Consider the following 26,648-nt stretch of genomic DNA (forward strand, 5'->3'; position numbering starts at 1 on the left):
GTCATTCCTCACCTGAGGTACGTTTCCATTTCAGACTGTTTCCATGCAACAAGTCTAAAGGTTTAAAACATCTGTATAATGTGTAGGCGATCAGATGAACTGGGCTGCATTTAGAACAAACACATTTGGGCGATAGTCTTTGATTTACGAAGAAACCTTCCTGATTGTTCTGAATCAATCAACTGCATTGGTATTTTGACATATTGTGTATTGTATTTGCATATGTTTTGTTTTGTTTTTTTTTTTTCCTAAAAATGATAGCAGAACACAAGTCTTTCTGCATGGAGTTTGCATTTTCTCATGATGTAAGCATGGGTTCTGATAAGTTAACACTTTGGCCACTTGTTCAGAACGTATCTCACCTCTCTAACAGTTAGCACTGGAGTAAGGGACCAAATTCCTTGTTACCTCGCGAGGATAGCAATGGATGGAATGTTAAAAAAAAATAGCATAAAACAGCCAATATCTACATATTTGTCATTTTCTTTAAATGCATTCCAAAAAGTTAAAGCCCACAGACCAAATCTTCTTAGGAAAATATGTTAGAATAAACTTGCTCCGACATCAGTTTCCCTCAGCCTAACTGATCCACAGCTGAGTCTGGCTTTGCATAAATGAGAATGATGCAGTCTGTGAGTAAAGCTGCCCCAAAAGCAGAGCAAACGTACAGTGTTTTGGAAAGGTTTTCATTCCTATTTTCTATTTTGTCAAACAAAAACTTTTATGTATTTTCAGGGGATCTATGTAATAAGCCAAAACAAACAAATACATAATTATTAGGTAAAGGGAAATAACAGAACACATTGTTTTGTTGTTTGGCTTTTTATAAATAAAAGTCTGAAAAGTGTGTTCTACATTTATGTTCACCCTACTTTTACACACTCCAACAGTGTGTATATACATATCAGGAATGGTAGAGCTGTTTTTTGAAGGTCTTGGAATTTTGTAGGAGAACATTTATAAGCAAGCTTCAACATGAAGAACAAGTAACACATCAGACAAGTCAGATGGAAAGCTGTAGAGAAGTTTAAATCAAGGTTATGTTATAACCTTGATTTTAGCTAGTAAAATTGTATTTTAGTAACTTTTCCTGATAGGACATCTTAATTAACATGAGTAGTGCCAGGCCAAATTGTCTATGTATACTGAGAAGAAAAAACATACCACTCTTCGATAATGTTGCTTCTCTTGGCGGAGTGCGACCACTTCCTGCTTTAGTGCCCTGTTTTTTTCCTCTAAGATTCGAAAGCGGTTCACATTGTAGACTGCAGCATGTCCCAGACCTTGCTGAGATGAAAACTCACTTTTATGCTGAAAGAAACAAAGAAATACAGGAATTAGTTCTGACAGTCAAATGGCTTTTAATTGGCTATTGTGATACTCCAACACAGACATATTGGGAATGCTTAAAATGAATTAAAGCCCATGATGACTGTTATTGATACAATTTTATTGCGATTTTTGAAATAGATAAAGCACTGGAGAACACATGCAAATATAGTTTGCAGCACCCATTTACTTTGGATGCGTTTTGTGTGTTTTGTTCATCTTCTGAATTTTCTCCATATTTAATGTCATTTGAAAAGTAAGCCACTGCTTAGTAAAAATAAACTAGAAGAAAATGTAGGTAAACTGAACAAACAAAATTGGTTATTTACAAAATACTAAGACAAACAGAAAAAAAGGAAAGCAATCTGAGCATTAGCTGATGACCAAATAGGCATTTAGCTACACATTTGAGGAAAGGGGGGAAAATGTTATTTTCAGTTTTGCTTCCAGCAAAGCAGTTCCATCCTGTGGAGCGATTATAAGGAAAAGGATTACCAAACATAAAATGCATTTGCTGCTGCAGTCAAGTTCAAGTTTTGAACCTCAATTGGATTTAGAAACATCTTTTTCTGCTTAGAAACATCATTAAAAAAAAATATTCTCTAAGCTAAATTCAAACACACTTGAGTCCTGTGTAGAAATACAAAATCATAACTTTAAAAAGCAGGTTGCCACCTTCTCCAAATAATTGTGGATGGTCCTTTTGCACATCAAAAAAAAAAAATCTGAACAACTTACTAGAACGTAGTATTTGGAGCCTAATTAGGCCAAAGGCTATAACTGCATAAATTTTCTCATCTCTTTGAGGCCATCAGAACTACAGATGGAAAGGAGTTATGGATCGATTTGAATGAGGTATAAACAAGTCCAACTCAAGATAGTTGGAAGAAACCTATGATGGAGCACTCTGGCTGAAGAAATAGCCATAATCTTTGTGCTAATTATGGATTTAAAGCTTTGCTGCAGCAAAGTTACTTTTGTTGGCCTGCAGTTGCTCTATAAAGTGTGCCCACTCTGTTACAAATTAGAATTTTGAGACTAAAACCAAATTGAGTATGATTAATCATTGCTTAACTTCTTTCACCTTTAGTGTGACAAATTCTTCACAAATCAACTGAAACACAAATATCTGGCAGCATAAGAGGATACAATAACCTGGTTGTTAGAAGTACACATCCCCTTCATACTGAGTACAATCACAAGTCTGAATCTACAAAGGAATGACTTCATTAAAAAAAAAATGAATTGAGTCCAGACTAAAGTCAAACAGAAAATGTGTGTCATCATCAGGAGGGATTTGTGGACAATGCATGTCCTCACAGTACGAAGGTAGAAATTTATAGAAATCTTTATAAGGTGGGTTTGACAAATAATGTCTCTCCTGGTAGAATTCTTAAAAGGAAGACGAATGCTGAAATTTAGTGAAAAAGCTTCAATTTAAGGGTGTCATCACTTGTACCAACAGGTTATTGCAGTTTTTTAAAGTAAATCTCCACCTGACAGATTATTTTGTGTTTCCGTTAAGTTTTTTTATGTAGGCAATATGACTTTCTGCCCAAACATGGCATGTGAGGTTGTGTGTTTGCTCACAGAAGGATGAGGTGTAAGGCGACATTCACACAAGAACCACCTCTACTTTGCTGACATTTTTGTATGAGAGTGTACACCTGAAAGAGCCATTGCAAATGTGTAACTTAAACATGAAGCTTAATCTGAAATCTGACGAGAGATTACTCTTACTTGCTATCTGGACTGTTTAACTAAGCTAGCTAAGCACTGGCAAGATATATAGAGAAAGGATTATTACTGAAGACAAAAGAAACATTTTGTTCTCTTTGAACTCCACTTAGTCAAAGTTTAAACATTACTCTAATGAATCAGTTAACATACTGCCACAATTTCTGGCACACTGCTGAGCTAATAACATCCATTACTGACAATTAGCCAGACTTGCTTTCTCATAAAAAAAAAATAAATAAATAGAAAAGATGTTCTTCCTGACAGCAAGATTCTACAGCCGAGATGATGGACCTCTTAAACAGACAGAAAGACAGCAATGTCCACCTGCTCATACAGCCCCCTTGCCAAGAAGACAAGCTAACAGATCCTACGCCTTGCAAAATAAGGCACTAATCAAATGGATTTTAGCATCTGGCTGCCTGGACTATGAAGCGAACACATCATCTCTAATCAGTGGCAGCCACCACATCTAAGACAAGCATGATTCAGAGCAATGGCTCAGGGCCTGTGGATGGAGACGGCCGACACTGTGACAGAAACCACTCCTCTGTGTCAGGGAAGACACAGATGTGCCATCCAGTTGAGGACATATCATTTGAGTAGAGAGCAAGCTGAATCACTGACAGGAGTTACATCACAGAACAGGACAATGACACAAATGTGGTCTACGGGATCCTTAAACTGCATAAATTGCTTTGTTTCACTGTAAATAATATAAAGGGGAGACAAATAATAAAGTGAACAGTACTCTATGCAGGCATGCTTTATATATATATATATATATATATATTATATATATATAATATATATATATATATATATAATATATATATATATATATATATATATATATATATATATATATATATAAAGCATGCCTGCATATATATATATATATATATATATATATATATATATATATATAATATATATATATATATATTATATATATAATATATATATATATATATATATATATATATAATATATATATATATATATATGTGTGTGTGTGTGTGTGTGTGTGTGTGTGTGCCTTATTTAACATATATATATATATATATATATATATATATATATTATATATATATATATATAGATAGATATATATAGATATATATATATATATATATATATATATATATATATATAGATAGATATATATATATATAGATATAGATATATAGATATAGATATATAGATATAGATATATATATATGATTTTTTTTTTTTTTTCTAATTTGTCCACAAGTTTGTTATGGAAGCCAGAATCTTCAACTACTCATATCTTTGAACTACTAATATCCAATATTTTGTAACTTCTCACAATGTGAAAATGTGACACGTCTGTCCCTCTAAGACCAGTGTACACATCGTCTGATTGGTTCTTCAGATTGTTTAATACCCCATGCTGAAAACATCTGTTCATTTCAAATTGGCTCTTGAACATGACAACTTCAATGGCCTCCAAAGTGAGTTGATTTAAATCCAAAACTGCACCTTGTGGATGGTGAAGAATAGTAGATTTGTTTATTGGATAAATAAATGAGCTAATAATAAATAAGCTGATAAGTCAGCAAAAACTGAATAATGCTATTATGAGTTTATTACTGTATGACCTAAACCGCTGTTTGAGGATATTGTACCAACTACTGAGTCTTACAGAAAAATTTAAAGGAAGGTTGATACAACAACAGCAGATCTTTAATGTATTGTGGTGCTAAACTGTTCAGTGATTTGTAAACTAACGACAGTATTTTAAAATCTATTCTTTGAGCTACAGAGAGCCAGTGGAGGGACTTTAAAACTGGTGTTATGTGCTCTATCTTCCTGGTTTTAGTGAGAACGCGAGCAGCAGCGTTCTGGATCAGCTGCAGCTGTTTAATTGATTTGTTGGACATATTATGGTTTTGGATGGCTGGATACAGGTTATGGACAGCTCAAAATTGAAAAATGCATCATGAATGTGTATTGGAAGGTGCTTCAAGAAAATGTGAGACCACTTAAACCAAAATCAAAGGGCGGTGAATGCCTGCAGAAATGACTTTATTAAAAGTGTTGAGCTAAAGAAGGCAACACTATTTTTTTAGTGTTCCCTAAGAAATAGCCTTCTTAGGGAACACTATTTCCCCAAGAAAAGTATTTTTCTAAAAACAAAATTACTGTTGTTGCTTAAGTGCAATTAAATTGCTCTCTTCTCCAGAGATTAAAAGCATGGTTAGACATCATTATTTGAACACTTTTTAAGAACTGAAGTAGCTTTTTTGAACCTTGTGTTGGTGTCTCCTATTGAGGCTGCCCTGCAGAAACTCCATTTGGGACATGTTCCATGCTGCTGTGTGACATTAAATTTGCCTTTACTTTAATGTCATATGGGACTGGGACATTAAGTTATGTTCCTTTATCATTGAATATAAGTAGTCTTAAATTAATGGATAGCCATAGTGAACAGTAGGTTATGACTGGACTGAATGGGTCATGTTTTATAAGAAGAATATTTGTGTGTGTGGAAACAATTGTGAAAATTAAGTCGGAAATAGTTAATTTACCCAAATGATATAGGTAAAATATTCTAGAATTATATCAGCATCAGACTTTTTCTACTATGAAACGCTCATGACCTCAACTTAGTATTGTTTGTTGATATTTTATGCTGTTCTTCTTTGTAAAGTTCAATGCACCCAATGTGAAATTATACAAGTTAGGTTTTTTTTTACCATCAAGTCTTTCTGTGAGGACATTGTTCTTGTGTTTACCAACCCTAAATGTCAAAGCTGAGCAAAAGATGCGCAATCACCAGAAGAGATGCAGTGTGTGCACTGCACACAGGAAAGTCAGCAACCAAAACAGCTGATGCAAGGACATGATTACTGCTTTACTTACTTCAGTGGCATTTCAGAGAGACCTCTGAGATGCACATCAGCGGTCAGGGGGCGTACAAGAACAAAGTCAGGCATCGAGCTGGGAGTCACTACTTTTTTAGTCGAACTAGAAGCCTACTCACATGAAAAACACAGCAAGCAGTGCAGAAAAACAGTAACACCAACGATGGAGAATCAGGGAATACATTATTTATTCAAAACAGACTGGAACTGTGGAGCCTGTGGTAAGAAAGTAATGGTACCTACGTGGGCTTTTTATTAAAGCGCTGACTCCTCAAATTAAAAGTGATCCAATTTGATAAATCAAAACAGATTTATGTTTTTTAATTAATTAATATTTTTATATTTAAAACTCTAAGTAATAAAACAGTTTCCCTGGACGTTTATGTAGAATATGTGAAATTTTAAAGGATATTTCAATTTAAAAGAGCAAGATTGCACAAAGCTAACTTATTTTGAATTGTAATAACTCCCTCTGGTGTCTGAGTGTTGCAATTGCATGAGGACTGCTGATTTGCCAACTTGGAATGTGCAACCTCAAATCTTAAAAGAAGTTTCAAGCTCCAAACGAGGCTGTAGTTATTAGAGATTATTATTATTCTGTCAGCATACTCATGCATAGTTTTTTTTGTTAGAATAAAAATGTATGAATATTTCTACTTCCCAAGAACACAGCAGTTGCATACCTAATAAAAGTACATAGCAATTAGAAGACAAACAAAAATATAAAGACAAACTGTTGCTATACAACTAGTTGAATTGACAGCAGTAACAAAGTTCCTACCTCAAAAGCAGTCAAAGGCAGACGCAACACCTCTGTGTGAGTGTTTCAGTTGCTGCATTCAGCTGGACCTGGCTGGATGTGTCACTCAAATACAAATCCCCCAAAACTGTTACCTGGCTGGTGCTTTCACACAAAGTCTGGTCTGTGAACGTATTAGCTGAGGCTTCATCGCTCAGCTGTGCTGTAAACCCTGACTTTTTTCTCTATCTCCTGCTCCCACATGTGTACTCGCTGTTCAGCTGACCAAAAACAGCATCACACATGGCTGCTTTCATTTAAACAGGATGTGTAAATCTGCTGAGCAATGATGTTTGAATCATTACATCACAGACAGCCATTTCTCCTCGCTTTATGTAGCTGCCAAACATGCAACATGCAAAAGAATTCATGCCTGTTGAATTGATTTTATGTGATAAAACAGCAAAAAAGTAGTGCATAGTTGTGTTGTGGAAGAAAAATAGCACATGGCTCTAAAAATATCTTACAAAAATAAATCTGAAAAGTGTGAATGGATTTATTTTCAGTCCCTCTGAGTCAGAACCACTGGTCACTGCAATTACTGCTGTAGGTCTTTTCAGGTCCACCTTAAACAGCTTAGCATATTTACAGAATAAAATGTGTCAAATGAGATCAGGCTGTTTGATTAGATGGAGAGCATCTGTGAGCGTCACATTTTAAGTGATATATAAGCATTCCATTATTGGATGTATACTTAGTGTCACTTATCTGCATGAAGATCAACCTCGATGGATTGGACATTTGGGCCAGAAAATTCAATTCTGTTGTCATATTACCAAAAAATCTTCTTCCAAAGTTGCTGCACCCGCCTACATGTTTTCTACAAATGGAACATCTCATGATGTTTTTTCAATAAATTTTTCTATTGCAAATCGTCCACGAGAGCCAGATTTATAGAATGCTCTGTTTTTTTATAATACTCTATGTTCACTAATGTTCTCTGGAAATCTCTATGCAGTTCTTAGTTATACACAGTTGGACTCCAGTTTCTAATTCAAAGACACTTGACTTTATGTAAGGATATCAAAATAGGAGGGACTCAAAGTAAATATACATCCTTCCAGGTTATTTGTAAAACTATTTTGAAAACAATATATCATTTTCCTCCCACTTCACTATTATGCCCTTCTTTGAGTTCTTCTATCACGTAACACCCCAATCACTGCAATGAAGTTTGTGGTTCTAAGATGAAACCACAAACTTCATCTTAGAATTTTTTTTAAAATTTAAATCTCATAATATCTTTCTATGCAATTTGTATTTTTTTTTTTTTTTACGTGTTACCCGAATTTAAACCTAAATTTAAGTCACAGTTTAAGTGGGGTTTAAGGCACTCAACTTAGCCTGCAGCAAGTTTCTATTTAGTCAACAGACAAATAAAAGAAGCTACTGTACTAAACATATATAAAATTCCACATCCTGATCTCATTTCAGAGTCTTGGTCTTCATGTTCCAGAACATAGCCCACAAATAAGCATCCCACTGCCTTCCTCACTTCCCCTAAATCCCTAAGAGGGCTAAAATTAAATCAGTGTGCTGGTTTTAGTGAGGTTACATCAGCAGAAAACTCTCTGTGTGTTCTGTCCATAGCTGCTCTCTGGCTAACATGAGGACAGAGCGCAGGACAGAGGGCAGGGCTGAAAGGAAAAGACACCATGACTGCGTCAGCAAGGAGAGGAAGCAGAGCGAACGCTCTCTTCTACTCTGTTGCGCAGCAACACTTGCTTGCTGTCTGTTCCTATCTTTATGGCGGACGCATTACTTGCTGCAATTGGTTTCCAGGCCTGACACGAGGCCCTGTGAGACAGGGGCTCTGGAACAGATGGAAACTGGATTGGGCAGAAATAGGCAATGACCCCTTTAAATATGCAGACTGCTGAAGGCAAAGTGTCATTTAACTACGTGAACAATCTGCTGCCTTTACGCCACATCACAGCCTGACCTTTTTTCCCCCCCTTTCTCTCAGCCTGGATTTTACATACTAAAGTGAGCATTTAAAGACATGCCGTCCTCTTCTGGGCCTGTTGCCTGTTGGTTTGTATTGGGATCATACCTTATTGGGATCATACCTGTTTAAAAGACGGGTGGGGTAGCAGACGAAGGCATTAAAGCATAGTTAAAAACCACCAAAAAAAAATTTTTTTTAATCTAATAAAAAAAAAAAAACTGACTTCACCTGTTAGCTCAGATTATAATGGATAATGAGGTGAGTCACCAGATGTTTCAAGATGATACAATACAATGTAAACAGATGACAATAAACCTATTTAACTGCTGAGTAGCTTCATCAAAACAAATAAAGTCATAGATCAAGATTCAGTACATAGCTTAAATTATTACAACTAAAAACTATGCAACAGACCTGAAATCTAGGTGTAGCAATGGACCCAGACCTAAGACACATAAAACCAAGTTCCCACTCAACCTTCTAACATCTGCAGAACATTTCCAGGACAAAAGCACTTTGAAATGCCTTGTTGCTGAAACTTGAAAGACAAACTTGAAGAAGCAGAATTCAGTTTTCATGCTTCACTAACCTGGAAAAAACTTCCAGAAACTGCAAAAAATGCTGAGACACCAAATTCCTTTTAAAGCATGGCAAAAAAAAAACATTATCTTTTGATTAATTTTACTTGTAATCACCCCACTGCAATCTAATTTATTTTGTCTTATTTGTTGGTGTTTTATGTTTTCATAATGTAAAGTACTTTGAATGGCCTTGTTGCTGAAATGACAGTTGGTATTATATTGCTCCTACATTCACTTCACTCATATTGATGTTCACCTTTTGAGTTTTATCTTTGCTGGGATAGCAGTGGAGGCGATAAAGGCTTGTAGAGTGCAGCACATTGTTACCTTGCCCTTGATGTGGAGGAGGTGCTGGTGGTGTCTGTTTCTGGCCCCGATCATAGCAAGCTGTCTTTGGATCCACTGTAACTCCATCTGAGATTCCTTCAGTAGATCTTCCATCTTAGTGCTGGTTGTTTGACCCCTCATTATCTACTGGAAAACAATTAATAAATATTACATTATATATTCTCTGAATCCCAGAATGACATACACATGCTTTTAAAATTTGAAAAAATATATATTTTTATTTAAAATTGCATCTGTTTGTGTCAATTTTGGTTCTAGAAAGAGACAATTATTCCAGATTAAATGTCCTTTTCTCTAAATAAACAGCTAAATATGATAAAATGTTGCATGTATATATGGTCATGTTGTTAACATTTTTCTTGACTCATTCAAGTTTTTGAAAGCTTTGATAGAATTTTATCACTCTAAGTGCTGTAAATATTTATTAAACTGATTTAAAAGAAGCATATCTACAAACATCATGTAGAATACATTCAAAATCTAATGTTTCAAATCGGTTTCAAAATTGTTCTTTTCATTTTGCATCACTTCAAAATCATCCAATATCATACAGTCAAATTGAGTTCTAATTAAAAGAGTTCTATTTATTTGATTTGATACACATCTGTATCAAATAAATAGGTCAATAGCGAGCTGTATTAGAACTTGATGACATGCTGTGGATTGCATTCAGCAGTTTGAATGAGCAATGTTGGAGCAGAGACATATCTAAAATATGGAAGACATCAGCCTTCAGGGCTGCAGCAGCTCTTTGGAAAGTAAAACAAAAGGGATTGCACTAATGAAAGCTAATGACATTAATGACTTGATCAGAAAACATACGCAGCTAAACGCAGAAGAACTGGACCAGGAATACTTTCTGTGGAAAGAAAAAAAAAAGAGATAAGACAAAGTTAACAACAATAAAAATCAATGCAACAACACTAATTTACATTTATGCATAAATAGGAATAAGCAAATAAAAAGTCTGGACTGAGGAAAGGTGGACAATGTCCACAGGGAAAGAAGGGAACAAAACCAGGCTATTTACAAGCTTTACCAATAGGAAGTTTATTTATATCTTTATTCATCAATTGAAGTCTCAATGTTAAACATAGCTACAATAAGAAATAGCTACATCATAAATGCACGGCATACAAAACTTGCTAATAATTTAAGAGGGACTTGTGCAGCATCATCATCTTCCATTACCTTAGTCAACCATTCTTCTATAACTTAAAAATAAAACATGCTTCGATCCAAAAATCTGTCCCGAGAGTAAAGTCGTCCGTAGACTCAATATTAAATCACACTTGTAGTTTAACATTATTCCCTCAAATTCTGAGTTTGTCAGAATGTATTTGGATGAACTGGGAGTGGAAGTGTGTGGATGTGTTCAGTGACAAAGAGAGAGCTTTATTGAGTTATATAAGGGAGGATTACTCATCACAACATGATGACAGGAGGAGCATCAACCTTAATCAGCAGGTGGTAAATCCCCGTCTATGTTGACCTGGATGTACCTTTACGCAAACAAACATTCACTTGCACTCATGAGTTATGGGGTTATAGCAACTACATAGTAGAATAGTTGCACATGACAGAAAGAAAGCTAAAATGTCATCCAAATGTATGATTACATTTAAAATCAAACTGAATATAAAATTAAAATTCTACAAAAAAAAAAATCTGTAGAATTTTGCAACTGGTTTAAGGAGTTAATTTTTTTCCATCACTAAAACTAATGAAATTGATAGTAAGATCATCAACAGAGCATCATTTAACGGAACTGTTAAATAATGAAATGTTGGTAAACAAATAAATAATTCAATTTCCTCTCTCTCTCTGAGCACTTTATTGTCTCAGCCACATGCTTGAACAGATTTTCTGTTCTGACTCACCTTGGACAGCTTTTATTTCCTTGCAGGGGATTTGGGAGGAGGAGGGCAAACACAAAAGCAAGGGAACATAAAGCTTATGGGTCCTACAGTGTCATGCAGTGAAGTCCAAATCTGTCAAGACCTCTGTTAGTTCAGTGATGCCAGTGTTTTCATTACAAATGTATAAAAATGAGTGAAAAAAGCTCCCATTATATCAAAATACAAACCTGGCTCTTATTTTTTTTTAAATTTATTTAAACATAAGGATGAACTTTTCCAAATATTTGAAAAAGTGATTTTTTAGTCACTATTTCATATGAGCCAGCCAATACTGTCACTTTTTAATGCAGTACTTTACTGAGATGTGAAAATTTGGGTCTCATTTATTGGAACAGACTGAGTCCAAAAAGGGTCCGGGCTTCTTTTTACATAATATTTCTTCAAAAAAATATATATATATATATTCCTGTAAAGCAAAGTCTTAAAAGGACATTGCTTATGCAATGACATAAATGCATTTATGTCAACCAAAGTGCAGTTTGGTTGACATAAAATGCATTTTATGACCAACAACTTTGATTAGTATAGAGCTGAAAAAAAGCATGGAAGAATATTAAAAATCCAAAGAATTAATCATCTTTTAAAGAGTATTTTTTCCTATATAAATGTCACCCATATAGTCAATTTGCTGTAAATCATTTTATTCAGTCTTGACTCTTTGCTCTTTTTCATTCTTGACATATCCAAATGACATGATGCACATCCTATCAAAAATAAGTTATGTACTACTGAGAATCACATTGTCAGTAGGTAATCAGTCTCATTTCAGCTTAGACTTTTTTTCAGACAGAATAAAAACATGGTAAGTCGAAAAACTGCTTGTTGGAAACTGAAATGGTTGCGTTGAGTTTACAAGACAGTTTCTAGGACATATACAAACAAAACGGCTCTGTCCCCTGAATGATCTTTAAAGCGCATAACTTGGAAGGCCATATGATGAAAAAAACACGTTTTAGTATTTGGTCAGGTCAAAGAACTGGCCTGTTCACAAATGGAAAAGGATTATACAATCAAACATCCGGGCAGAATATAACAATTCATTTCACTCTTTCAAAGAATTCAAGGGAATAATCCTTTGAATTCATTCATTCAAAGTTCTTACCTACTCAAAACAGTCCTCAATTTCTCTTCTCTAGAGGATGATGTCATTTAGTGATTCTCTTGTCTTTGTCCTCAGCATTGTCCATCCTCCTTCTTAAATAACAAAGAAAAGGAAAAATGCCTAAGCAAACATTCACAACAGACTTTGCAGCCTCCTTGATTGCAGTTGTGTTTTTGAGTGCATTGGTGTCTGTTGGCGCATTTTGGTCTCTCTACCTCTTCTGAAGAATAATTGAATTATGATTCAGGATTTTCCCTTACTGTGTCCTTTTACTCTGGACTGCCCACTGTGTGTCCATATGGTCCACTTAACAAAAGAACACTGAAGAGGACTCACAATGACTAATTCACAAAGCCAACCTCTCGCCTGTGACAAAGTATTTTGAAAAACCTTTACAAAGTGCTGCATCTTTATGGTGTTCTAAAATTTAAGTAAAATGTCCTTAACAATATAGCAGGTATATAGCAACTATTGTCTTTGTATTTTGTCTGCAACCAAATAAATTTTGAATTTCTCTTCTTAGTTCCACTTAGATCAAGTTATCTTACCCTTTTAATTGTGTTCTATTAGTATTTTCTCTTAAATTTATTAACTTTCTAATGTTTAATTTGTAAAACTTCCGTTTATTGATGATATCATTGGTTCTTTATGTTGACCCTTAAAATATATTCCTGTTTTCCCATGCAACACCCTTGTTGCACCACTAGGTGTCTTTTGTTGGAAAGTTTGCACATTTGGTAGGAAGGAACTTTCTCCAACTCACAAACCTACAAAACAAGTCAAAATTAATGTAATCCTATCACATTTTTTTCTGTATCCAATCTTTGTGATTTTTCAAAAATACTCCATGTTGTCACTAATTTTACCTTAAAAATCATTTAATATGATTAAATGTAATATTTCATATGCCATCATCAATACAGTGCACGGATTTCACATTATTGCTGTAAAAAAAAAAGAAGAAAACTGTGATGTTGGTGTGCTCCAGTTCAACATTTATTGAACCCAAAACAAACAGTGCATGGGTAGGCACAAAAGCATTGGTACAAGTTGAAAGAAAAATACATTTCTGTTCCCATAATCTTTTAGAAAATTTTTTAAAAACTATGTTTGGAAATGAAATCTGTCTATTCTCCTGCATGGCTCCAGACCTCTTCAGACATTCATTCAAGATATATTACCAGCTTTAAGAAAGAAACAGCACACAGGAGGGAATGACATATTTGAATAATCCTTTAAGCCAGACAAAAGTGTTGTCCCAACACTTCTTCTCTTCGTTCTAGTAAATGTGTAGCTGTTTCAAACTCCAGTGGGAAACTCTTGCTTTCAGTCGGCTTCAGGTCTCGCTCCATCAACTGAAAACAAAAAAATTAGGCACATTCCTGATCAGGCCAGAGACATTTGGACATGTGACAAATTAATTCTAATTCATACAAAAAATGCCTTTCTTTAATACTTATTTATTTACTTATATATCTGCTATATTTCATAAAGCAGTAATTAATTACTGCTTTATGAAATTATCAAGAGTGGTGTATTCTTTCTCTAGCCTGGACTGAAAACCTAAAGCAAATCATAGAGCTGAAATGAAATGTTGGGCAAGAAAATGCTTCATTACCTCATAGGAGGTTATCTCCAGCAACTCACTGATGTCATCTTCTTGTTCTGACAGAGGTTTGTTGATCAACATTGCAGCTTTAGCCACATCTGGATGATAATGCTTCTGCAGTGTCTGTAAAAATGGGAAACAAGTGACTGTCGAATGTCCCATCCCGGTACCATTACAGGACTCTATCACGGTTAGACAATTTTCAGTAGCATTAAATAACAAAGGCTGCAAGACAAACAGTTTCTTCCACTGTTGTCTTTTCTAGGTTTAAATCCAGGGATGTTTCTATGAACATAGTGATAAAAAGAGATAGGGAAGGGATCGCTGGTTGTATACATAATGTAGATTATATTTCCCATACATTTCCAAAAAAGATTACTTTTCATAACTTACTAGGCTATCTGGAATGTACTTTGTACTTCCTGAAATTTTCAAAGAATTCACTGGTTAGTGTTCTTTAACCTATTGTCCTGAGACCTGTTACATAATTTCCTGGAATAAGGAAGTTGCTTTTCAGAACTTTCATGCAACTTACCTGAAAATGATTACTTTTCCAGATCTGTTTTACTATGTAGTACTAAAATTTTTCTAAATCTTTTAGAACTAAAAATAAAATTTATGACAAGTCAGTCAATCGTCCATGTAAAAAACAAGCTTGTTTTTTTTCTGTCAAAGCCATTCCAGCATCACATCCTAATGTTTGAAGTCTGGTTTTAATGGACCCAGATGCACACTATTACACCAGTTAACATGTCCATATGCAACTGTTGCACTCTTCTACAGCATTTGGAGCTTGTATGTGTCACCAGACTAATTTATGAATGCTGTTTTAAATGACAGTCTGTTTTTTAACAGTTTTAAATACTATTCATTTTATTTAAGTAGTTCTAAGTTGTGATGAAAAGATTTAATAAGCTGATGATTTTAAGTCCTGACATAGTGTTTATAAACTGAGTTTCTAGCACTACGAAAAATGAAAAAGAATTTATAACATGATGATGACACTGAAAAGTGACGGGATGAGAAAAGAGAGTCATTGACAATTTTGTTCTTTCCTTAGCGTGAAAATATTCATTGATTGCTAAAGCTGCAAAAATCCGGTGCTTCAATGATGCAAACAATGCAACCATTTGCCACAGTTGCGAAAACGTACCTTAATTTCCCATAAGCTGCTCTAAGGAGAAAGAGCTGGATCCACTTCTTTCATCACATACGGATCTTCAAGAAGCTCTGTCAATGTGAACAGGAATGACTATAATTAATAATTCAACCTTTGCTATGTTTAAGAAGCATTGTGCACAATAAAGAAAATTCTTACATATCGCTTTTAACAGTAAATTTAAAGTTAAGAGCAGCCAAGCAGCCATAAGAATTGACTCACCATCACTTCTGAGCTGGGCTGTGAATCAGAACTCTGCAGGTGGATGTCGCCGAATTAGGTTTTGAAAGGCAGCACTATGAGAAGAGCTGTGGGCGGAGCTGTGAGGGCCAGGCGAGCCAGGCGTTTGGCAAACGCAGCCACAGGTAGACTGGCAGGTGACTGGAGACAAGCACAAACATTGGATACACTTAATAAGTGTGAACTTTACATGTCGTATTTTGTATGGGCAGAAATACACAAATACAAAGCAGCAAAGGGGGGACGGTCTTACCTGGAGCTAAGGAAAAGATTAGCCAGGTGGAAGAAGCGCGCCCTGTACTTCACATGGAAAACAGAAGGCTCGAGAAGATTATACAACTTTTGATAGAAATCAGGATAATCTGTAAACAAAACAAGAAAATCAAATGAAATAGTTTACATTTTAATGTATCACTTAAAGATGAACTCAATTATCTTTTCTTTGCTATTTCTGCTACTACTAAATAAAAGAAACACATTTGTTTTTATATGATACTCACAGATTGTGTTGATGGATGAGGACAAATAAGCCATTAGGGCCAGCAGACTGATTGCCCCACCTATTAGAACAGAACCACAATATATTTATGTTTTTCACTTACTCATTTTTATACAACTTTTCTATGGATGCAACCATTAATGTTGTAAATTAAAAAGCTGTTCCAAACTTCAAATCTTAAATCAATCAATAATACATTATAAATGTATGTTTGAGACATTAAACACATTTTAAAAGTTTTAGATAACTCTGTATTTGTTAAAATAAGGAACCATCTCATCTATTTAACATAGTTTTAGTTTATTAAACAAACCAAAAACAAGAATCTGCTGCAACATCTACCATTACTTTGTTATAAACTTACCAACATCATAGGCAGCTGTTAAGAAGTCAATCATCAGTGTGGGCTTGCTCATGTGAGGCAAGATGGAGTCATGAAGGATCACTAAAACCTTTTTATACATGCTGTTGGGCAGCTATAACAGAAAGAGAGATTTGATAACACAGTGAGATGAAGGAAGTAATCAACAAGATCAAAATGTTAAATGTGTTCTCTAAAGATTTACCTTATACTTAAGAAAGCCCAGCCACATTCTCTCAAAGGCACGTTTGTGATCCTGAAGGGGAAACATAGACTCACTCTGCTAAGTCAATACAAATTTAAGTCAAGAGGAGATAAGAGTTTAAATATTTCACTTACATGCAGCTTTGCAGCCTTCCAATCCTCATGCTTGGCTGGAAAAATCATTTCAGGTTAGTGATATCTAAAAGAGGCTCAAATAACATTTTGTTTTCTAATAAATAGAGAATGGTTAGTAAAAACAATTCAAACAGACCAGCTGTTCACTGCCAACTCTAACTACAATAGCACTTACCTTCCTGTTTGACCATAAAGTTGGTAAGCTCAGAGTCCTGGCTCGGCATGTTGATGTTCAACATGAGAGTGAACACGTTGGACTGATATACAGGCAAGATAGCCTAAGAAGAAAAAGCAAATTCAATTAAGGTAAATCACAGTAAAAAAAAATGTCAATAATGAAAGATGCAACTTGAAGTGTATATTGTTTCCCACCCCTTTGCTTTTGTCCATGACTGTGGCCACGTTTTCACGGATGGAGCTCATCACATAGTAACGAACGTCTTCCATCTCAAGAAACTCCTGGAACCTGGAGATCAGCAGGGAGTTGTCCGAGCTCTGAGACAGAATGTTGTGCACCACGGCCTGTCAGCAAAACGAATCCAAAATGTCAAACGTTTCCCACACTCATAATGATTTTGAACATTTTATGATAAGATGGGAATTAATTGACATTTGCAAAGGAAAGTGTGACATATTAATTAGTAATAACAAAACTGAAAAACTCTTACTTGGATCAGTTCTCTTGGGAAGCTGAAGTGCTCACTCCAGTCCAGGTCTTCCAGAGGATGCAGTCCTTGTCCAGCAGCAAATTTCATCAGGCAGCATAGTGCACTTTCCTATATTCAGACATAAGATATGCTTCATGCTTAGATTGCGCTGGAAAAGTACTTGCTCCCTTGTAAATTTAATCAGTTTTTTGCTCCTTCTAACATTTTAATATTTTCTTTAATCAAAAACAAAATTATGACAGCCTAAAATAGCCAACGTAAGTCATATTCTGTGGTAGGCAGAAGGTGTATGTTATGTTACATCGAATGTAAATCTAATATATCAAACAAAGACCATCATCACTCCTAATGGGATTTCTGCTTTTATAAAACATAAAAAGCCATTTAAATTTCCTAAATTAAAAAGTTATCTCACCTTAACTTCATATGTTTCATGGTTGAGATGCTCAAGCAGTATCTCCACACAGTTGTTGTAACGATGACGCATAAAAATCTTGTACTTGTCCTCTGGGCTGTGCTCACCTGAAGTAGAATACAATAAAAAAGAAATGACACAACTTCAAGGCCCTGTAACCCGAAGCTCGTTGTTTAGAACAGAAATATTGCAGAGTTTGCAATATTTATTGTGAAGACTAAGCCCAAATGAAGATGCAAAACTAATCAAATGTAAAATTTGTTTAGTCATATCTAATCAACACACACATAAGAGTTCACTCTTAGCATTTTCGTATTATTTTTACAATATAAAGAATTTTGCTTTATTCTAAACTTTATTTCTTAAAAATGTGAATAATCACATTAGTTTATCAAATAAAACTGCACTATTGCAGTTTTGTATTAAATAAAATACAACCACCTTTGCCTATTATGTACCAAGTCCAAATTATCTCTCCCAAGCAGAAAACACACTCAACACTCTTTCAATTCCTAATAAATAAATATAAAATATACATCTTCTTCATTACTTTCTCTTCCGCTGGGGTACAGTGGCCTATCTTTATCACTATTCAAAATAATAAATCTCAGAGAACAAGGCATTCAAGTATGATCAATCCTTATAAAAGGAGCAACAGTTAGAAAGTTTGAAACTATTGGAACACTGGCAAACAATTCAATGCCTTTTGTATCATATCATAACAAAGCATTTCTCAAGCACTACTCTGGCTTTATTGGAATAGTTTGCGGGTCAGCTGAGATTTAACTTTTCAGCTATAAACACTGCAGTTGCGTCTGCCACATGAAAGATGTAGCATGGTGGGGAATCTGTAATGCTATGGGCCTGTTCCATTCAGGGGAACAAAGAAAAGAAGAGGGAAAAAACACAGACAGTTTCCCAGTTGGTCTTCAGAGTGTTTCATAAACTCAATCCACATGTTTCCAGAAGATTATGATCATTTCATAACATTACAACGATTTATTTCATATCTTGGGGGCAACAGCTTCCATCATCTCAACTGTTTAATTGAAAACTGTAGATCATATAACTTACCCTTTATCGCCTCATCCTCACCAGGGAGCTTTCCAATATATAGATCCTTTCGCCCCAAAAATGTACAGAACAGCTTGCAGCAGGCATCAACAGCGGAGGTAATGTCTTTCTCTTTTTCTGACTGGGTACATTTAGGAAGCAAACGTGGACAAGCATACAGGCATTAGCTCCACGAAACGTGTATACGGTATATGTTAATGTGTGCTGGGTGTTTAGATATTTTCTCACCTGAAGAAACTCCAGAATGTCAAAAACATCGTTTGCATGTTTTCTACTATTAAGTATACGTTCAACGACACCTTCCAAGTCAATTTTGATCTTTTTAACGTTTGCTTTAGAACTCACGTTGCGTTTTTTGGCCGGCGCCATGTTTGTTGACGGTGTGGTGCGTTCGCGTGTCCGCTGGAGAATAGGACAAAGGGCTTACACACAAAAAAAACAGACGTGAATCGCAGTTTGCATCGCGAGTACTCGTCGTGACCTCAATCTAAATCGGGAATGTGAGTGAAATTCCTCGTTATTTTCGGATATTATCAAACCACGTTAGCTAAATTTGTGGCAATAAATACTTTTTACAATTATAGGTGACCATTTCAACGACAAACTTACTTTGTAAACATGATCTGGAAATCTTCTTTTAGTAACTCTTACTTCGCTGAATTAAAACCTGTCAACTGATGATCAGTAGATGGCGCTCTCTAAAAGAACCACCCAAAGATAAAATTAGAAGATATCTACTTCGTTTTAATTCCATACAATATATATATATATATATATATATATATATATATATATATATATATATATATATATATATATATATATATATATATATATATAAATGGTGAAATGATTGACTCAAAGGATTAAATTACCTTATTTTCTTTTACTATTAATAAAAATACAAGACAGACAGCCAGAAATGTTGGCAATAACCCAAAAATAAAAGGTTTTTGATTTAGGGTAAAATTCATAAATTGAATCTAATCAGAATTAAGACTTTAGAATGAGAACAGCACTCATTCTGTGTTTACCCAAGCAACTCATGTCGTAACATGACATTAATTATTTGGGTAAACACAGAATGAGTTCCGTTAATTAAGCATATATACATTAATTTAAATTAAACCACCACTAAGAATTAAAAAGATAGCATTAGATAATTGAGAATGATTTTATTATGCCAGTTGTTAACATAATTGTTCTTAATATTTAAAACAAAAAACAGAAATAATACCAAAAATTCAAAATAAAAGGCCTCTCTTCAGATGGTCTAATCGGAGTCGTTCCCTTCATCTGCATTCTCCTGTAAAGAAGAATGGGACAAACACTTAGCTACAATATAACAATGTATTTTCCCCCCAATGCTATACATCTAATTATCAATTTAATAATGCTGATGCACCTGTTTTTGGTCCTTATTGTCTTGTGTTCCAGTAACTGTTGCTTCAAAGTCATGGATGGGAAGAGTGGCCATCCAGCTGATCATGGACCCCTCCTCACATTCAGTCTCGACAATGGTAGGATATATGTGAGCCTCTTTGAAGGCCTTGATCGCCTCCTCCTCGCGATCCCACTCTAGCCGCTCATGCAGACCGTCCCCTCCAAAGCGCTTGTTGTACCGATCAAAGTGAACCCTCTCGAGTACCAGCCCGAGTCCCGGCGCTTTTGGGACGTCCACCTTTTCCTGACCCCAGCTACGCTCCATCACCTCCTCCTTGGCATAGCCTTTGATCACTGCGATCACCAGGCCGATCATCTTGCGAATCTGGTGCATCATAAAGCTCTGGCCTCGCACAGTGATCACAGCAAACTCATGGTTGTTGCAGACAAAAGGCTCTCCACAGGACATCTCTGTGATGTAGCGGCGGGCGCTGGGATCACTTGGAGCCTTCTGGGAAGTGAAGTTGTGGAAGTTATGGGTGCCTTTGTAAAGGGCAAAAAGTTGGTTCACCTTCTGAAGAGTCTCTGCTTCTAGACGAAATGCTGCTATGTTCTCAGTGTCATAGTGTTTAGGAGAAAAGGCTACAGTTGGGAGCATGTAGGCATACGTACGGGCATCACAGTTATTTTTGGAATTAAATCCCTGGGTCACTCGCTTGAGCCCTGGTACAGCAAAAATAAATACATCAGAAGCACATTCATGGATTCACATCAAAGGTATTAGAGTTGAATCAAGTTTTTATAAACATCTGATTGTCAATGCAGATTTTAGCAAGTTAATGACTATAAATAACAGTATTTGCATTTTCTTTTTCATTTTACAGCATATATTGTAGCACTTTGCATGACAGCCCTCATTTGAGCAATGCAAAAGGACAGCGTTTGGGTTGAAAAGCTCGCAATCCGTTAAGTGATGCAGATACAAAAGAGTGATGAAATAAATGAATGATCTGAATCTTCAATAACAACTACAGTAACAACTTGGATAAGGACTAATGTGACCTGTTAGTTCTTGACAGGGAAAACAAACTGAAAGTCAAAAAGTCTTGTTCACCAGCAAATTTTCCAGTCCCTCTTATTTCTAATACAACGGTCTTACCAAGCACCCTGATCTGTGGTGGTAAATTCTCATTGATTTTTTCTATTATGTCCTCAATTAAACGGAGCTTCAGTGACACCACTTGACCAGCAGCAGAAACACCCTAAAGAAAGACGAAAAAAACTTAACAGTGTATCTGTTAAAAAAAAAACTTTACTAAATTTACAACATCCTACAAAATAGCATCAAATAGGAGCAAAACAACACACATTGCTTTAGTACTTAACTTTTATTAGCAACAATATTGTAAATGAAGACAAATCAGTTTTTTTGCAGATTTTTCTCCCCCCCCATTAGTCTTGCAATGCATATTTGAGGTGAATGAACACATACCTTATCTGTTCTGGCACATCTTTGGAAGGACATCTTCCTCATGTCATCACCGTGATTTCCAGGAATGCAACCAGATTTAACTAGAGCAGTGACCAGGTCATCTTCAATGGTTCTAAACTGGGAGTTTCCAGGATTTCTCTAAAAGAAAAAAGCAAGTGGACAGATGAGATAATTAATAAAAGTTAAAATAACATAAAAAGTTAAGAGTAATAAATAAGTGTCAGGTAGTGAGGTTTTATTATTATTATTATCAGATATTTTTAAGTGGTTCGACTCATCCACTTCTTATGAAGTTTCAAGGTTTTTGCAACATTTCTACGTAAAGTAAAGGAAAATACCTGCATCCCATAGTATCCCTTTCCAGAGTATGCCAAAAGAAGGACCACTTTCTTCTTTGGGTACCTCTTGTCATCTTCATTGTGCTCCCCTTCTGCTTTTGTTCTCTTAGTGGCTCTCTCAGCTGAGTCCTCATTCACCTCATTTTCCCTTTTTAACAGCTTGGCTGTCTCTTGATCTCTGGCTTCTTCACTCATTGTGCACAAGAACTTTAAACCTGTAAATATAGCACTATACATTTGTGAAACCAGGAAACGAGACTACACCAGAAATAATAAATATGTAGATTTTTTTTCTTGACCTACCGTTTTTCTCTAACAGTCTGTAGTTAAATAAGGCACTTAACAGTGGTCGGGATTTAAACATGTCAAGCTAAAAAACTCAGTGGTTCCTGCAGCAGCGTCGGCATGGAACCTGCTCCATCAGCTGAGAAATCATCGCAGGATGCGTTCATTAAACAGCCGGTAATTGCAAACTCTTCGTAAACTTCGACGAATAGAGTAAACGTGCCAAAAAACGTAAATGTCCCGTATAAAATTCTGTATGTAAAAAATCAGAGATGATCTCCTCAGTCACACATGGTGCTGCTAACTTTGACCTTACAAATATCGCGAGATTCCGTGTTTTCCACGGTAAGAGGAAACACGTGATCTCCAAAGAAGGCGGAAATAGGTTGGCTCTACCTCCGCATGGAGAATTGAGCTCCACGACAAGGTTAGTTCTATTTCAGCATGTGGGCTCCTGTTTGTATATTAAGATTACATGGAGAGAAACCAACTGTGTTGCAGGGTTTTCCCCCATATTAATATCACCATAGCTGTTTATTGAAATTAAAAGTAGTGTTAGCAATTTCAGCATGAAACTTTACTTTATTTATTTATTTTTTTTAATTAAGCAATTGCATCCATGCATCAGATATACCGTGCTGTGTTTAGTCAATGCTCCCACTCTGTGACAGCTGTTCCAGGACTGCTCCCCACTGTTTATAGCTTATTGCAGTCGAATGTTCTGGTTTTAATTTTAGAGTTAATACTTTAGTACTGGAAAAAATCACCTAAAACTCTAACTTAATTTTCAAAATTTTTGGAAAGTCATAAATGCATAAAAGAATGTCCACACTAGTTGTTAAGGAACGTGCTATTACGTCCTTAATTTGTCCAGATTTCTTATTAGACAAAACTAAAAACCCCATAATGTGGGTAAGCAATAAGCCCTGACTAAAGACATTTATTGCAAAACACTTAAAATTCCCCAAAAAGCTTCCAAAAAAGTTTGTTTAATATATCTTAAAGGAATTAAAATTTACACGTTCTTGCTCTTTTACTATGGGAAAGAGCTTGAACAGCTTGAAAACCAGGATTCAGTATTGGCCTATGTACTTGTAAAATACATTAAAGATTAGTTATTCAATTGAGTATATTTTACTTATATTTGCTTATGCCATAAAGATCTTGGAAAACATTAGAAAGTCTTAAATATAAGTCTGTAGCGCACAATATTTTTTATTATCAATATAATTGAGGTTTAACCATCAATGTGGTAACCTGCTGGTAACATACCAAAGAATCCCCCAGGGGGGTTTTTTGTTTTGTTTTTTGTCCGTGTAAAATATTTTAATTCATGCTTAACTAGATTAAATATTTCCTTCTTTTGTACACAAAATTGAAAGCCACTTAAATCACCTACCTTTTATAATTGCTTTGTTCCCAGCCATTGACATTTATCTGGAACTGTAGGAATTCCATTTTGTGTCCATGTTCTTATGTACCTCATATTATTTTTCTGAAGCTGCTCTACATCTCATTCAGTGACATGTTAGGAGTTGTTAATGAATGGAGAGAACTTTCACTTTAACATCCAATCTAAGTTAAAGAAATGATCAAATTCTGTGTTTTTTTAACATTTTATGCATGGCTGGGGAATATAACATCAAAATAATGCGGATTTATCGCAACTGATTTCACCATTGCAACATTTAGTAAAATTATCACAATTGCTTTACCTTCTATGATTGCAACCCTGTTTTGAAGTTAAATTTAAATACCTTTTGGATGTTTAAGGGCTATCCTTGCTATCTTGATCTAATATACAAAACAATAGACTTGATAGAGGGTGTACTTTCTTGTTAATGCAACTGTATATCAGCTTAGTCCAAAATGAGTTTGAATGAAACTGTAAAAGTAGTTAAAATCTTTAACTGCTGTTTCTCTGCACTAATTCCTGTTTCAGATGCACATCTCAGTCTTTGATCTTAACTCAAAAATTGCATTGGAAGAATGCAAAACATGCTGCAATAAACTGTTCCACTGCCCTGTTTGTCCCAACTTCGAGCCCACAGTGAAGGAAAAGATTGAGAAACACATGAACCACCACATTAGTCATGGTTTACCTTACAAAGGTACGTTGGTATTATATGTATGTGCCTGAATGTCAAGTGCCTTGTGTAAGTGTTCGTGGGCCATTTTAACATTTTGTCATGTCACAACTTCAGTGTATTGTCCAAGTAATAAACTTGTAATGTGATCTTATCTTGTCTCCAATGGTTACCTGCCTTGGTGGTGTGTTTACCTTAAACTCTGGTGAAGACATAGATAATGCTGTTCCTGTCTTTATTCATCTTATTTTATATTATTCTAATTTTGTTTGCCTTTTGGATATAGTTGTATTAGAAATTACTTGTCAAATAAATAGCTGTGACTACTTAATAGTAACACACACTAAGCACACTCTCATTATTCACCCTAAAGGCTTGATATTTTTCATGCTTTATATTTTACATATTATGGTGATTGTTTTTATCCAGACGGAGTAGGATTGGCGGACGCCCAGGTGCTTTGTGCAGAAGGTTACTAATGTTATCCAGGGTCAATCTACAGACTTCCTAACATCATGCACCCTTCAGATTAACTCAAAAACAGTGTGTTGCTAGCTTCATGGGATTGGTTTCCATGCCCATGAAGCTGCATACTACTCTTGGATGACCAAAGGCAAAGCAAAATATATAAGGCTGAGGTGTAAAGCATGCAAACACTACATTGAAGAGCAGTTGATGTCAGTAAAATTAATTTGTGTGACATATGAATTATTAAATGACCCAATACTTTGGCAATATGATGCATTTATAATATTATTTCTTATACTTTTTTTTTCTTCTGCAGACAAAATTTTACTCCGATGCAGCCTTCATTGTAGGCCAGAGGGACATTTCCACTGCCCCATCTGTTCTAGAACAGTCATGCGCCGGTTGGATATGAAGAGGCATTTACTGTTATGTGAGGGATTTATGAGAAAAGATCCAAACCCAGAGCCATGTCTGCCACCCACCTCACCCCCTAAGGACCATCTTATTAAGCTACTTTCTTCACCATCTGTGAAACCTCTCCTGCAAGTCATCCCCCCATCCAAGAAGCCACTCCTGCAAGATTCGCCATCTTCTGTGGAGCCTCTCCTGCCTGATGCTGCACCCACTGTGAAGCCTTTTCTGCCAGACACTGCACCTGGTCCAGTTTCTGATCCGCAACCCTCTACATCTTCGAACGAACATTCCTATTCTCAAGCCTCTGGGTCTGATGTAACCATGGCTTATGGAAATGCAGTGAAATGCCCTCACTGTAATAATAATATTTACTTGCTTATGTTTAACAAACCTCCCACTTTTAACATAAATAACTGAGAAATAACAAAGAAATTGTACATATAGGTTTTACTGTTATGCCATGGGTTGGTCTGTAATTAGGATTTATTCTGAGACAAAACAGATTTATCTTTGAATGAATGATAAGCAGATGACCAGTAATCATCCACTGAGAGGCAAGGTCTTTAAATCAGGGTATTCTTTGACCCAACATACATTAATCATTGGAATCGTTAGTTGTCTTGTTACTTTGTTTGGTTTTTGTACATAAAGGGTAAAACATTTTTTACATATTTCTTGAATTGTTTTCAAGTTCAGCTGCAACCTGGACTATATGTACAAATAAAACCTAAAAACATCACTATCAATGTTTCTACATGTCTTCAATAAAAACTAAAAAGCTTAGAATAGTTAAGAATCCAATAATCTGTTATTTTGGAAATGATGAAAAGGAATCATTAGTACATTATATTTAAAACAAACAAAAAAAACTTGTACAGATATTTTTCAGTAACATGTTGACAGTTACTGAAACTATCAACAACCACTTGAGGGCAGTAATATCTCGTTAGTTTGAAATTCCTTCAATGTCATTGAAAGATCTATTTTTTTGCATGCATATCAAATTGTCCTTGAAAAGGTATAATTGTTTTTAGGAAATTATCTGAGGGTCACATGTTCTCATCTCATAAAATTCAGATTTATTCGAATTTATATATATATATATATATATATATATATATATATATATATATATATATATATTATATCATATATATATATATATA

The 26,648-nt window shown here is 35.3% G+C and overlaps 3 protein-coding genes and 1 pseudogene across 3 annotated transcripts in view; 1 reads left to right on the top strand and 3 right to left on the bottom strand.

Annotated features, from left to right (window-relative positions):
- LOC129356359 (RIMS-binding protein 2-like) overlaps positions 1–9,750 on the bottom strand; it is a 61,308-nt gene extending 51,558 nt beyond the window's left edge. The window contains 2 exon segments of the mRNA XM_055025952.1: positions 1,165–1,311; positions 9,610–9,750. Of these exon segments, the coding sequence (XP_054881927.1) occupies positions 1,165–1,311; positions 9,610–9,750 (288 nt within the window).
- LOC129356358 (zinc finger protein 414-like) lies at positions 1–26,224 on the top strand. Its single transcript, XM_055025951.1, has 3 exons — positions 1–17; positions 24,456–24,624; positions 25,385–26,224. Exons 2-3 carry the CDS (start codon positions 24,456–24,458, stop codon positions 25,897–25,899), a joined length of 684 nt encoding a protein of 227 aa, XP_054881926.1. The 5' UTR covers positions 1–17; the 3' UTR covers positions 25,900–26,224.
- LOC129356356 (nucleolar complex protein 4 homolog) lies at positions 13,776–19,394 on the bottom strand (annotated as a pseudogene).
- Positions 20,253–22,837, bottom strand: LOC129356357 (pseudouridylate synthase 1 homolog). The gene is made up of 6 exons (XM_055025950.1): positions 22,532–22,837; positions 22,229–22,443; positions 21,891–22,028; positions 21,558–21,660; positions 20,421–21,121; positions 20,253–20,321 (listed from the first exon to the last, which is right to left on the bottom strand). Exons 1-6 carry the CDS (start codon positions 22,590–22,592, stop codon positions 20,289–20,291), a joined length of 1,251 nt encoding a protein of 416 aa, XP_054881925.1. The 5' UTR covers positions 22,593–22,837; the 3' UTR covers positions 20,253–20,288.
- Positions 26,225–26,648: the final 424 nt, after the last annotated feature.

Source organism: Poeciliopsis prolifica, unplaced genomic scaffold, assembly GCF_027474105.1.
Source record: "Poeciliopsis prolifica strain line A6 unplaced genomic scaffold, Auburn_PproV2 SCAFFOLD167, whole genome shotgun sequence".
Taxonomy (NCBI): domain Eukaryota; kingdom Metazoa; phylum Chordata; class Actinopteri; order Cyprinodontiformes; family Poeciliidae; genus Poeciliopsis; species Poeciliopsis prolifica.

Bases quoted from the DNA above. Each gene is read 5' to 3' on its own strand.
- LOC129356357 (XM_055025950.1), bottom strand. From the start codon at position 22,592: ATGTTTAAATCCCGACCACTGTTAAGTGCCTTATTTAACTACAGACTG. The intron at 22,444-22,531 runs GTAGGTCAAGAA...CTATATTTACAG, and splicing joins CAGACTGTTAGAGAAAAACG to GTTTAAAGTTCTTGTGCACA. The intron at 21,122-21,557 runs GTAAGACCGTTG...TTGCTGTACCAG, and splicing joins ACCACAGATCAGGGTGCTTG to GGCTCAAGCGAGTGACCCAG.
- LOC129356358 (XM_055025951.1), top strand. From the start codon at position 24,456: ATGCACATCTCAGTCTTTGATCTTAACTCAAAAATTGCATTGGAAGAA. The intron at 24,625-25,384 runs GTACGTTGGTAT...TTTCTTCTGCAG, and splicing joins TCATGGTTTACCTTACAAAG to ACAAAATTTTACTCCGATGC.